Raw genomic sequence first — 15,267 nt, 5'->3', positions numbered from 1 at the left:
AAATATTCCTTGATCGCTGTATGATTAGTGTGGGCATAGATTGTGTCTGTGAGGGCATGGGAGTTGAATCTCCATTGAAAGGGGGCGGAGTGTAATGTGGGACTGAGTTTGAGCAGGACAGGATTATGATCCGAGAGCGTCCTGGGAAATACATGCACATCTTGGGCCCATAATGTGATGCTATCAGTACCTAACCAGTTCTCGAGGCGTGACCAGCTGTTATGTATGACATAGATATGTGTCGCGCCCGGGATGTCAGGGAATCTGTGTCTCCAAAGATCCGTCAATGACAAATCTCGTAGCATATGTTGGAGCTTCAACCTTGCTTGTTTGTGTGGTTCAGAAGAATGTGGGGATCTGTCTAAATCATCTGTTAAAACCACATTCCAGTCGCCCCCAGATATGATGTGAGTGTCCTTTAGCGGTTGAAGATGACCCCAGAGCTCCTGGATAAATTCGGGCGCATCCACATTTGGACCATACACATTAAGAAATGTTAGTCTTTGCCCCCGCAACATGCCAGTCACAATAACGTATCTGCCATTAGGATCCTGAGTCACCTGTTGTTGTGTGAAATTCGTTCCTTTTCGGATCAGTGTTATCACCCCTCTAGAATAGGATGAATAATGGGATGTGTAGGATGATTCAGCCCAGCGTTTACCCAAGGAGTGATGAGAGTTGGGTGCAATATGTGTTTCTTGTAACAAGGCCACGGCTATATCCCATCTATTCAGGTAAGCGAATATCTGTCTTATTTGTTTGGGTTGTGTGAAACCCCGAACGTTCCACGTGAGGAGGTTCACCTGATTTCTGCCTGCATTATTAGTCATTTGTGACATTGGTAAGGTAAAGACATCAAAAGTAACAGCCAATGACAAGCATGAGCACGAGTAGTGTTCCATGTAATTTGTGTGTTTGTACGCAACTCAATAACCCACAATTGAACTGCATTAATACGCTCTGCACAGTTCAGATGAGTTGGTCTCATAACAGTAACGAAATTCCCATCCTTCCCACCCCCACCCACTCCAGCAACCCAAACCTGCCGAAGCCATTTACCCTTGTAACATCTCCCTTTTAACCCTGAAAGAACTGCAGCTCTTCCCATTGAAACCAAACTTTTTAGGGGAACAACCTTGTGGAGGTCCGCTTGGGGCACAACTCAACATCCAACCAAATGGATGTGGACGACCCTAATACCGCTTGGTGTGTACATGCGCGATGTGTCTGTGTGTCCCACTGTCATCCATGTATGACGTGCGAATGGCATCTCTTATATATCGTCGCACCTTCGCACCGGTTGGGACCATTGGAAGATGAGGGTAGGCGTGACAAAGTGCCAGTCACCTATATGTGATGCAGCATCACCGTACTCTAACCAGCGCAATCGTAATTACAATATGTGCCCCTGCAACTGGCCAACACCTTGATTGTCAAGCAACGGCTGAGGTTCCATGTGGTCGTGCAATGTACATAGGTAGTGTCTGGCAGAGCCATTGCGAACTTAACATAGTGTAGAAAATTAGCAACAGGTGCCATCATGAACCGTGCAGCCCAACAGTTCACAACATGTGTCCTGGATTTACTGTAGCAGCTATATGTCAGGCAGTGTCCTGTCTAGCATCTTACGTGTAATCAGGAGTTCAAGTGGTCACCCCTGAAGGCAACCGCCAATCAGCACCCGATGGTAAACCTGTCAACACCTTACAGTTATATGCAGAGACTGATCCTCTGCCCAACACATGAGTATACCTCTCAATCCTCCACGTAATTAGGACATCCAAGTCTGTACATTCCGTGCAATATCAGAAGGCCTCAATGCCGGCTACCAAAGAGCAGCCGACCCATAGCAAACCAGCGCGCATCAGTAAATTAGCATGTCAGTACATGTTACAAAATGATCTTCAACTATACAAGACGTAGTCACAGAGGCCACGGTAGATTACTGCATCCCAATAGCACCTTGTCAGTCAAGAAATACAAATAAGTTCGGACTGGATCGGTGGCAAAGGATTGTAGTGTGTTCCATCACCCATCAGTAGCTGGACACTCATGTAACTGGAATGTGAGAGCGCAGTGCAAGAGCGCATATAGGACTTGAACAGTGTAGAATAGTGTCATGTTGTAATACAATACATCATAGATTCGTAGGCGATCAAGCACATGCACGTAGAGCGTTCAGTGGCGTGCGACGTACTTGACAACCAGCCCCACGACCAGGCTGAGCAAAAACCCCTGTATCGCTCACTATGTCAGTGTCATTAAACCTGCGTGGCTCACACAATATTTGGGGGTCACATACGGTCATCGCATGTTACAGCTCCCCTGCTCTTTCCAGATAGCGCCTGGGGACCCATGCAGCAGATACTTAGCATGTTGCGATATGTTCATATGCGTTCAATAGAGTTCAGCATAGCACTCGTGTCCCTTATTGTCCGTGATAGCATATATACTGCATGAGTAACGGCACCTTGTCTCTGAATGTCAATAGGTCCGCCGCTGCCCCTCCGCAAAGTACGGCGCATGGCAAGCATGAGCCACAACCCCCCTCACCCCAAGACCAGGTGGAGAGAATAACAATTCGCCGTTCAAAGTGACTGAAAAAGCCTTACCGCTGTTCATCAACGTTCGTTTGTCAGCCATCGTTGACTCTCAGTCTGAGTCTATGTGCTGTTCTTCTCGAGCTTTGGTTTTAGCCTGTTGCGCTGCCTTTTTAATGAACTCCTGCGCTGCCTTTGGATTTGATAAAATGACTGCTTTACCTTCCCATGTCACACGGAGCCGAGCCGGATACAGCATAGAATATTCAAGATGGAGCTCCCGGAGCTTGGCTTTCACAGACGCAAACTCCCTCCTTGCCTGCTGAACTGCGACTGTGTGATCCGGATAAAATTCTAGCTTGTTAACCTGATGGGTGATGGGCCCTTTTTCTCGCGCAAGTCTGAGAATGGCGTCCCTGTCATGATAATTTAGTATCCGAGCCACGATGGGTCTCGGCGTGGCACCTGGTGGAGGACGTGGCGCTAGGGACCTATGAGCCCTCTCGACTATGAAGACGGAGGACAGGGCCTCTGCTCCGAACAGTTGAGTGCACAGTTCTACATATAGTTCCATGCGCCCCGTGTTCGTCGTTTCAGGTACGCCTGTGATGCGCACATTATTGCGTCTTGAACGCGCTTCGAATTCCTCCTCCTTCGCACGGATAACCTCCAGAACCCGCTCCATGCCACCGCATTTCGTTGTGGTGGCTCGCGCCTCGTCCTCCACTGCCGAAATTCTGGTCTCAGCCGTTTCTAGTCTTTCGCCATGTTTCTCAATTTTGCCCGACATGCTATCCATTCTACACGTTAAGTGATCCAGCTTACCATTAATATCCTGTAAGTTTGATTGAATGGCCTGAAGTATTTTCTCCATGTTGTTGTTGGGTGCCATCTCGGACGGTCCTCCACCCTCTGCCATTTGTTCCGAGTTTTTAGGGGTCTTCTTAGCTTCGAAGCTGATCATTTGTTGTTGCTTGTCCGGCCTCACCATCATCCCTTGCGGATTGGATTGCGTTTTAGCTGTCTGAAGGGAGGACCTTGTTAATCTTGTGGATGTCGCCGTTTTGGCACTCAGAGCGATGGTCGGTTGGTATTGGTTTATGGTCACTCGGTCTTCCAGTGAACCATCACTCACACGGGCCCCCCGCTGCCTTCCCCCGACTCTTGGGGCAGTTGTTTGCGACCGTGGGACTCTGAAACGCTAGTGTGGCGGTCTCGTGTGGTCCGTGGTGCGACGCCACGTACAGAGTCAATGAAGCGCTACATCGCAGGTGTCACGTCATGGGGCATGTTCCACTGGCATCGCGTGGCTCAGTTATGGACTGTAGTGCGATGGGTCTGCTGCGGCAACAGCATGGCGGTATCAGCCACTCACCGTCACACCCAGGCCGAGGTTTCGAGGACTCAGTTCGCGCTCAAAGCGTTGTTAATGCGACGCCTCCGCTGTGAGCTTCTGGCAGGAAGCGTCGCTTAGGAGCCATGAACTCCATAATCAGGCACAGTCGGAAATCGTTGCGATGCCGTCCCCACGGTGGTAGCCATGTTATATTGCCGCTTAGAGTTCCGAAGCACAGTGGACCCAGTTTGCGTCCATGTGATTATGTGAAAGTGGCGCCACATACATACGCGCCGAACATGCCACCTCTCCCAGCGGTCCCCGCAACTGTGCTCACCACTTCCAGCTTCATTATCATGGGCATCGCTGTATCTTCGCACGATCTCGCCGTGTCCTCTCCGCACACATAAGCTCCGAGTATACTGGCTGAGCCTCGCTGCATTGGGCGCCGCCATCTTGTCCCGGCCGGACCCCGAATGGCGAAGTGAGACAGCGCCGCTTATTACTATTTAGAGTCTTGGCTCGCAGTTATCAGGGCAGTACCCTTGCTGTCAAATCGCACAACCACCATAGGCCTCACGATATCTGAACACAATTCCCCACTTACTGGTAGGCTCTGGGGGGAAGTTTGCTGAGCAGCGCAGCGGCCGCCATTTTGTCCACTGCTCCGCACCGGCAACAAAGAGCTCCGATTTCTCCCGCTCGGGTTTCCTCAGCTTGCCAATGCACAGTCCAAAAGATGCACGCTACATTCCGACACCAGTTTCTGTCATTTGTTGACGGTTTTGTGCGTATTTAGCTGGGTTTCATCCAGTACGATGTTGGCCGTCCGGCGGAGCAGTGGTCTTACCCAGCCATCCCGCCGTGCGCCCCCTAGCGCCTCCCTCTGTGGTCTGGTTGATGTAGATGGTCACAATTTTCCTGTTGAAGAAGTTGGATACGTTATCCCACAGTTCTTGAGGGGAGTGATGCTGTGGATAGAGGCCGTTGGTGCGGTGAAACGTTTGATGATCAAGATTTCTTTGCTGATGATGGAATTTCCTTCAATGCTTTCAGCATCTGCTTATTTCTTGGTGTCTCTTAGTTGCTGGTGGTATTGTGCAGCTTTGAAGGTGGTTCTGTTGGAGGCTTCGCATTTGGCTCTCCACTTTCTCTCAAGCTATTTGCAGTGTTTTTTTGGTGTACCGAAGGTTCTCTCTGTACCAGCTGGCTTGCTTGCTGGATTTTCTCCGTTTGTTGCGTTTGATTGGTGCGAGTGTGTCTGCACAGTTCTTGATCCAGTAGTTGAAGTTGTCCTCATTTTACCAAGAGAAGAGGATTAAACTTGTACATTTTTTCCATCAGAAGCTTGAATATATATACACAGCGACTGGATTACCAAAAAAGTAGTAAATCTTCACTACAGAAGTCCTTATTGAATAGGTGCAAATTTACTACTTTTTATAATTCATAAATAGTGTCAGCAGTATGCTGGGAAAGCTGCACCACTCTCAGGTTTCCGGGCATATTACTAGCAATGATATGTGACATTTTGGGCATGCAATAAATTTGTTTCTTATTATTATTTTCAAAATGCAGTCTGTACGAACAGAATATTATTTCACTGGGAAAGTTCACTTTGCAGTTGAACCTTTTTCGCAGCACTGAAAGTATTTTTTATGAGGAGAAACCCCTACCCCAGTGCCCCACACAATTTTAAGGTGTTCTGTTCTTCTTTCCACCTTGAAAGAGGATTTACTCTAGCACTTTGTACAAGCATATCTTGAACAATTTCAAGGTGGTAAAGGGTCAGAAAGGAGTAAGAGAATGCTCACCAACGTTCAAGTTGGTGGGTATTCACAAACTCTCAAGGCAGGTCATAGGTCATCCACCTACTCCATACTCCTTGCATGGGGTTTACTACTGCATAATAAGTGCTGCGATGTACAGTTACAAGGTAGTATATGTTAAGTAAGCTTTGGTGGATAAATGAGAGGCATACAGTTTTGGATATTATTTTGGATTTGTGAATTGGGCCCACAATGTCAATATATTACAGGATTGATTAGTGTATTGTAAATATCACTGGCTCTCTTTTCTGTTTATTTTGATAATTGGAATGTGACATGGGACAGACGGCGAAAAGAGCCTCCTGGCATAATTGAAATGACATCAAGCAGCCAAGGGAACTAAAGCTGCACTGCCCAATTTGTCACACAAAAATACGATCAAATAATATTTGATAATGTTGCCCACCTCAATGGTCTGCTGCTCACAGACCATACCATACGATAAACAACTCCTATGTAGAGAGGCAACAATAGCACCAAGACAATAAAAGAAACAGTTTTTGTTGAGCCTTCAGTGTTGAAGATGTGTGCTTCTTTATTATGTGAAGTCAGTAAAAAAGCGCAGCCAACACGTTTCACCCTCAACATGGCTTTAACAGGGTCAAATTGATCACACTTAATTCATATTGGAGTGTGGCATATTTATACATATTACTGCAGAGCTAGACTGTGAACTAAAAGCATCCCTGGAAATTTTTTAATTCTAGTCCATTACTGGAATCAGTAAACATGGCAAGACATTCCAAAATCTTTCCACTTAGGTTTGGGTCATACCACCAACAAAATCTGAATCAAGTTCGGAGCCTAACAATTTATTTGACAGCACAATTGCCAGATCTGTCTGGTAGTCAGATGGAACACCACTAACCTTGAGTCTGTAACCAGCGGGGATGAGCGAAGCTAGTTCTCCAATTACCCTTCGTGATACCTCTCGGGAGCTCATAGGAAAACTATCCTGAAAAGGCACCACTCTGGGGGCGAAGGGGAATGGGATAAAAGAAGAGCAAGCTGCCGAAGAAAACTTGAAGGCCTCATCCACAGCTTCCTCTCTAGCATAGGAAAGCGTGTCCTTGCACGAGCCCCTGATGTGTGCGTGCCCTGTAGGATAGGAAAAGATTTTAAAAAATTGATGAAGAAAAACAGGTTCTCACAACAAATAATAGATTTGTTATTCTATATTAATACTTCTCACTTCACACACTTAAGAAGAAGAAGGAAGGAAGAGTAATCCAAACATGCAAATAAAGCTTTGCCGTCATTCATGATCTCAGGGGTCTCAAAAGAAGAAAGGATACACCAATGGCTGGCTCTTGTGTGAAAATAAAAAAAAATAGTCAAGAGGGCATTCCTCTCTCACGATGAATACCACAGAAATCCAGAAATCCAAATTGAGGTAGAAGAAAACGCACTATATCCTATAGTGCCAGAAAGTAGACCATGATACCAGTCAATTCGTAAATCACAAAAGAAAGAAATTAAATGAACTGAACTTATCTTCTGCTTCCTGAAGTCCTGGTCACATGAAATGCTTCTGAGTAAAAAGCATCTGGAAAAGTGAAGGCGTTCACCAATCACTTTCCTCTGCGCAGAAAGCAAATGCTGAAGAGGATATTCAATGAGACTTGTAAAAAGCATCTGGAAAAGTGAAGGCGTTCACCAATCACCTTCCTCTGCTCAGAAAGCAAATGCTGAAGAGGAGATTCAATGAGACATGTGCTCAGCTGAACACGTCATATGAATTTCCCCTGAAATTATTTTGTTATGGTGGTATGCAAAAGCGCAGGACATAACACCAATCACACGCACTCTCACACCTCTTTTGTATAATGGTATGACTGGTGGAAGAATGCAATATGGCAGTGAAAACTACAAATGCCAGAAAACCTGGGAACAATATTGCAGGACCATTATTTGAATCACCTGCAATCCTGGTATGAAAGCACTGCCCAGGAAGTAGCCGGTGGATGATAATAATTATACTTTCTGAAATGCAATCCTCTGAGAAGGAGCTAGCAGGCGGCTTGCCCTTTCATTCCTTGAGCACTCGACTGCCAGCGTGCCTTCTAGTTTTGTTGAGTTCGTTTTCAGATAAAGCCTTTCTTCCCGACTCAGCACTGTTGAAATCAAGCACTAAGTTGAGCCGAGAATAGGATTTGACGCGCTCTGCATGGAGCCGAGCTCCCCATGCTGAAACAAGCAATTGAGGCGTTCTGTCTGAGCTGTTTTTAGGTCTCATCTAGGCAGCACACATGCGATGCTCTAGGAGGGCCTTTAGCAATCGGTCTTCACTTTTCAAGCACTCGCACTGGTGCTTGCACGGTTTCCACCTTGCGGGGGCGACCAGCGGCACGGCCACGTTAATTACAAACATATGGCCGCTGCTCGCACCCACAAGGTGGATGTCGCCATAAGCACGAGTGTTTGAAAAGTGAAGACATCGAAGACCGCTTGTTTACATCGTGAAGTACTTCCACATGTCACTGGCTCTCTTCCGTCACTGCTTTTTAAAGTTTATTAAACCAGCACGACAGCTGCACTTGCTAAGCCGAATAGTGAACAATGGCAGACGTGCGCTGTTCTTTTCTTTAGCGCTTGTTTGTTTCTAATATTCGGCCTCTTTCTGCTCTCCCATGTGCCCCCTTCCAGATCCTCCTCTCCTTCCGCATTCTGCCAGCACCCTCCTACGCAATAGTCGTCCACCACCACCACTACCACATCCACTACCACGTCCACCACCATCACTACCACGCCCGCCACCACCATGTCCACCACCATGTCTACCACCACCACGTCTATTACAACGTCCACCACTGGAGGGGTATCATCTATGGTCCCAATTTGGTGTAGATGAGTATCCCGGGACTACGGGAGACCACATCAGGTTACTGACGGGATACTCATGTACACCAAATTGGGACTACATATGATGCCATAAACACAAGTGTTTGAAAAGTGAAGACAGTGAAGACCGCTTGTTTTCGTCGTGAAGCACTTCCACCCGTCACTGCCTCTCTTCCGTCGCTGCTTTTTAAGGTTTATTAAAACAGCTGCACTTACTAAGCCGAACAGTGAACAATGGCAGCCATGCGCTTTTCTTTTCTTCAGCGCTTGTTTGTTTCTAATATTCGGCCTCTTTCTGCTCTCCCATGTGCCCCCTTCCAGATCCTCCTCTCCTTCCGCATCCTGCCAGCACCCTCCTACCCAATAGTCGTCCACCACCACCACATCCACTACCACGTCCACCACCACCACCACCAGGTCCACCACCACCTCCAACACGTCCACCATTACATCCACCACCACCACCATAACCACATCAACCACCACCACCACGTCCACCACCAAGTCCTCCATCAACACCACGTCCTCCACCACCACCATGTCCACCACCACCACTACGTCTACCACCACCACCACCACCACCACCACCACGTCCTCCACCACCACCACGTCCACTACCACCACGTTCACCACCATCATCACGTTCACCACCACCAGCACGTTCACCACCACCAGCACGTCCACCACCACCAGCACGTCCACCAGCACGTCCACCACCACCACTACCACGTCCATCACCATCTCCACCACCACCATGTCAATCACCATCTCCACCACCACCATGTCTACCACCACCACGTCCACCACTGGAGGGGTATCATCTATAGTCCCAATTTGGTGTAGATGAGTATCCCCGGACTACGGGTGACCACATCAGGTTACTGACGGGATACTCATGTACACCAAATTGAGACTACAGATGATACCCCTCCAGAGCCTCGAATCTCTGCCTAGCACTTAAATCTAGTGTTTTTATTGACAAAGTGCCTGTGAGTACGCTGACACTACTGCCACACACCTTAGCGCGTGTGTAGGCACTTCACTATTTCACGTGGCGATTCCATTTTGCCACTCACGTTTTTTCACCCACCCGGTCCTGAAGAAAGCCCACTTTACCTACCTTTTCGGGCTGAAACATGTAGACCACGTTACCAGTCAACTAGGAACAATAATACCCCTCTAGTAGTTGCACCCCATATTTTTTACGATATCCTGGGCCGCCATTAATAAATAAAACAGGCAAGGATTACCAGAGATATTTTTAATTCACAACACTCCACACAAATCACACCACATCAGCTCCTCTGTAACCAGGCGTTATAGCACAACCGGGGGGCATTCGGCCACCCCGTTGGGACCCCAATGATGAAGCATGACACCAACTAGGTTGGTGTGTGAGGGGTCTTTTAAGCAAACCTAATGGTTCCATGTGCTTACCACAACAGTGCTCTGTGAAGCAAACAAGGACCCCCTGATTATGGATCAGTTTCCGGGGTCAGGGCAAAGCAATTTGTGTGAATATAATACCCAGGCAAATCTTAAAAGTACACTAGCACATGAACAGTGGCATTTTGCCAAAAATATGAAACAAAAAGAGCTCAAAAAACGTTTTTGCACATTTGATACATTTTAATTACTATTCTAAAAACATAATTCAATGATAAAAAACTCTTGGTACATTAATATACATACATGATAAGGTATTTCCGCATTATAGCATATGCATAAGTTCAACCATTTATCAAATACATTTATAATACAATAAAAAAGGGGATGGTTTCCTGTCTACGCGTTTCGACACAGGTGTGTCTTCCTCAGGACTGTACCATCATTTTTCTAATGGTACCAACTGGTAGTACCGGAATTTGAACAGTTATACGGGTGGATTCAGCTGATCAAGATTCCCAGAGATGGATGCGGGGTATTAGATACAGGATTGAGACCTGCAGTATAACGGTCAAGCTTGCCGAAAAATCAGATACCGCCGGGATCTTCATGCCACCGGTCCGCTTTCTGCACTTTAACTCACGCATTAAAGACGCTGGGAACCGCTTGCAGCCAGGTTGCGCAATTTGACTCTGAAAGCCAGGCTACGTCAGTCAACCCTGAAAGAGGGTGCAGATTATGAAATAAAGACGCCGGGAACCGCGTGCAGCCGGTTTACATAATTTGTCATTTAAATAGGCAGGAAATCGCCGGGAAACGTTGGCAACTGGTGTATTTTCATGACAACATTACAGTAAAATACGCAAACAGCTGTGTGGCTGCTACCTATCTACTGAAAAGTGACCGTTATACTGCAGGTCTCAATCCTGTATCTAATACCCCGCATCCATCTCTGGGAATCTTGATCAGCTGAATCCACCCGTATAACTGTTCAAATTCCGGTACTACCAGTTGGTACCATTAGAAAAATGATGGTACAGTCCTGAGGAAGACACACCTGTGTCGAAACGCGTAGACAGGAAACCATCCCCTTTTTTATTGTATTATAAATGTATTTGATAAATGGTTGAACTTATGCATATGCTATAATGCTGAAATACCTTATGTATGTATATTAATGTACCAAGAGTTTTTTATCATTGAATTATGTTTTTAGAATAGTAATTAAAATGTATCAAATGTGCAAAAACGTTTTTTGAGCTCTTTTTGTTTCATATTTTTGGCAAAATGCCACTGTTCATGTGCTAGTGTACTTTTAAGATTTGCCTGGGTATTATATTCACACAACTTACCACAACAGTGATTATCACACATTTCCTCAGTGGGTCCGTCCACGTTATGTCCTATACTTAGCCCAAAAAAGCCAGTAGAGGGGTACGTTCGATGGAGGTGTGTATCATAAGGGCAATCTTATTGAAGACTTCTCTCCAGTATGGTGCAATTTTATCACATGTCCACGTCATGTGGGCATAGTCTGCTGTCAGCCACAAGCATTATCAGCTCGCTATGCCTTCCTTTGGCCTGACTGGTGCCCTTTGGTGTTCACCAAGGTGATGGTGGTGGTTGCAGCACATTTATGGAGGTAATGGTTCCAGTCTTCTCCTAGCGTGACGAATGGCTGTTGAAGATGGGCTTGCCCAAACTAGCCGCCTCCCATTTCCAGACTATGACAGACCTGCTGCATTCGCTGGGGTTCACTTTAAAAGTGTCGAAATCACACTTGACTAGCCCTCTCTGATGCACCCTTTCATCCGAGCTGTTCTGGATAAAGTGCAGTTTTGGGCCTATCCTCCGGAACAGCGAGTCCAGGATGTAAGGGCTATGATTCCAATGTTTCAGCCTCTATCTGGATTTCAGTGAGACTGACTAGGAGGCTATTGGGCCTCATGGCCTCCTGCATCCTGTAAATGACACATGCTTGTTGACATATGCAGGCTCTGCTGTGGGACCTGAAGTCCCAGTGGGCACAGCATCAGGGCAATCTCTTCAACCTAGTCTAGATCTCGGAGAGAACTGGAGAAGACCTGCAGTGGTGGCTGACAAACTGCAATTGGGTCAGCGGCAGACCCCTTTCCTGAACCAGAGCTAACTGTAGTGACAGATGTGTCACTCCTGGGCTGGGACAGCCATCCGGGAGAAGTAGAGATCAGATAACTCTGGTCTTCGGCAGAGTCTCAGCTCCACATCAACTTGCTGGAGCTGAGAACGATCCAACTGGCACTGAAAGCCTTTCATTCTATCAAGTGAAGGCTCGTTCAGGTGTTCAGGGACAAGACCACCACCATGTGATATTGCAACAAATATGTGGGGTGGGGTTGTAGACCCTGTGTCAAGAAGCCTTCCGTCTCTGGACATAGCTGGAACATTGGGGAATTTTCCTAGTGGTTCAACATCTGGCAGGCTCTCTGAACGCCAGAGTGAACAAACTCAGCCGTCAACGTCTAGCGGATCACAAATTGCGTCTTCATCTTGAGGTGGTGTAAGGTCTTCATGGATTGGGGAGAACCTTGGTTAGATCTATTCGCCAATGCCGAGAATGTGCAATGTCAGCATGTCCGCGTGCTGATGAAGTTTCTAAGGCGATTCTCACTCTGAGAAGCTTTTTGTCTCAAGTGGAGCTCAGGCCTCCTGTACATCTTTCCGTTTATACCATTTCTGTGCCTCTGGATTGGGCACTCCTGAGCATAATTCTTGGTCCTTCGATCAAGCTGCCTCTTTGGGAGGATCTACTGTTGCAGCAGCAGGGCCGGGTCCTGCACCCGAAGCTGTGCACGCTCCACCTTAACGCTTGGAGATTATGCACCAGCAGTTGACAGATTTTGACCTTCCTCCTGAAGTCTGTGATGTCATTTTGGCAGCAAAGATTCCTTGGCCATAAACAGTATACGCCTACTGTTGGGACAAATGTCTGGCTTGGTGTGCTTCCCCAGATGTTGATCCCCTTCTGTACCCTTGTACCAGGTTTTATTGTTATATCTTTGCCCCAGCAAGGCTTTGCTCTAGGCACTGTTAAAGGATATCTTTCAGCCATATCAACTTTCTTGCCATTGCCGGATCAACCCTCTCTGTTCAAGTCGCCTTAAATGACTAGTTTTCTAAAAGGACTCCAACACATTTCCTCGAAGACCCTTTCATCATCCCCAATGGAACCTCAACCTGGTTCTCACTTTCCTGATGTGTGCACCCTTCAAACCCATACACAATTGCCCTCAGTATTTATTGACCATCAAAAAGGCTCTTCTCATGGCCATTAGGGTTAGTGAACTGCAAGCACTTTCTGAGCACCCTCCTTACACAACTTTCTACCCAGACTAACTGGTGTTGAGAACTTGGGCCTCCTTTCTCCTGAAAGTGGTGACACCGTTTCATTTTTTTTTACATTCTTTTTATTGCAGTGTATTCGAACAACAGATTCACAGAATACAATGTAAACGCATCTTCTGACTTGCCTTGATTTAAATTTAGCAATTTCAGGTAAAGAATGAGTAATCCACATAGAGAGGCAACAGATTCGCTCCACCCCCTACCCTCTTACAGCCCTCGATAGCCCTGCCAGTACCCCCAGATCTTTTCCCATTTCCTCGGGCATCCTCTTCTCAAATAAAGTGTATGCTCTGCTTGCCTGCACCAATCCACAAACATATTTTGAGTCGTGAAAAGGCCACACCCTGTTGTTAAAAGTAAGAATGCTGCTCGACCTGGAAAACAGAGTGGTGAATTGTATTCTTTAGTGAATGCCATCCATCGGTAATTACTAAGGACAGTGTTGCAGCCCATTGTTTTGTGAGGACTGTACATTACACACACAGTGCCCAACCATGTGGTGGTGACACCTTTTCATGCAAGTCAGACCATAACCTTGCCTACCCTCTTTGCTCCTCCTCACCCTTCCAAAGAAGAGCAGAGACTCCACCGCATGGACCCAAAAAGCGCATTATCGTTCTATATTGATCGCACCAGAGAGCTCTGGGCGGCAATCAACTCTTCATTTGGTAAGTTGGTGCGAAGAAAGCAAAGTCCATTCATAGAAGGGCCATATCACAATGGATTGTGCTCTGCATTAAAATCTGCTACACATTGGCCAAGAAGCAATCTCATGAGGGCTTGCAAGCTCATTCCACCAGAGCCAAGGCTGCAACTACTCCATTACCTAGTGGAGTCCCGGTCATGGACATCTGCCAGGCTGCAATGTGAGCGTCTCTGCACACATTTATTAAGCACTATTGCGTGGACAATCAGGTCTGTTGTGATAGGCACTTTGCCCACTTGGTCCTACAGAACATTTTGGTGTAATTTGTTTGCAGACCCAACTCCCCGGAGGGAAGGAATCTGTGACTAGAAGTCTATATCAGATTAACTGTAACGCCTTCTCTAGTGGATACTCTAGCTGCAAATTTGTTACCGACCCTCTCATCCTTCAACCCTGAAAAGGATTTCTCCTTATAGGGTAATGCTTATGAGGTACTTAGTGACTGCACACTGGTGAATCAAAAAACATGGTGGGTCTGCGCTTCTGGCGTGGAAAGGTCGTAAAACTTAACTGATGTCAGCCTACTGGGTGGCGCCTATATAGGCACTACGCACACCACTGATGCAGAGCCGAACAACCGATGCACAGAGGTACTGCTTGAAATGTTTCCGGATCCAGGCTGATGCCTGGGCATTACTCTAGGGTAAATCAAAAGATGGGGAGAGATAGAGGTTGAGATTATGTTTACCCTCCTAACTGAATGAAGTTTCACAAAATCTGTAATACCAGAATAAAAAACCTAACTGTGGGGAAGAACAGGGTTTTCACTGAACATGTATGAAAATCCTCTTTCCAGAAAGAAAAAATTCTTTCTAGAGTCCCCTCACCCACCAGGGTTTCCCCTAGGTGGCATGCTTCATCATTGAAGTCCTCTCAATCCCCTGTGGATTGAGGCATGCTGCGACTTGCGTAACTACGTTGGATCAGTAAGTTGTGGAATATGTGTAGTGCAGTGAATTTGGAGTGGAAAAACAATAAGTTAAAATTACCTAATTAGTAGGCTAATATTTTATTCCTGCCCCTAGTTGGTATGACTAAAATCAGGGGTTAATAATAGGGAATGTCTAACTATGATGATTATAGAGTCCCTAGTATTGGGTCGAAATGTTTCGAGCTGTCCCCTCAAGGCTCTTCTTCAGGACCACACAAGGACCAACCCAGTGCGTGCCACTCCTAAGCAAACCTATAATTAGGAATTAATGAGGTGCACTCCTACTGTGTATACACCTAACACATAATACATAT

The 15,267-nt window shown here is 46.6% G+C and overlaps 1 protein-coding gene across 5 annotated transcripts in view; it reads right to left on the bottom strand.

The window, feature by feature from the left end:
• The window catches only part of CPEB3 (cytoplasmic polyadenylation element binding protein 3), a 1,058,629-nt gene that overhangs the window by 971,526 nt on the left and 71,836 nt on the right, over positions 1-15,267 (bottom strand). For all 5 annotated transcript variants that reach the window (XM_078643412.1, XM_078643411.1, XM_078643415.1 and 2 more), the window contains exon 2: positions 6,574-6,803. Coding sequence is in view for 1 of the 5 variants with exons in the window: in XM_078643422.1 (XP_078499548.1) it covers positions 6,574-6,648 (75 nt within the window). In the remaining 4 variants the exon portion in view is untranslated. The remainder of the gene's footprint in view (positions 1-6,573; positions 6,804-15,267) is intronic.

Source organism: Lissotriton helveticus, chromosome 5_1, assembly GCF_964261635.1.
Source record: "Lissotriton helveticus chromosome 5_1, aLisHel1.1, whole genome shotgun sequence".
NCBI classification, from domain to species: domain Eukaryota; kingdom Metazoa; phylum Chordata; class Amphibia; order Caudata; family Salamandridae; genus Lissotriton; species Lissotriton helveticus.
Note: the sequence above shows the minus strand (reverse complement) of the source record. Positions and strands in the feature narration are given on the sequence as shown.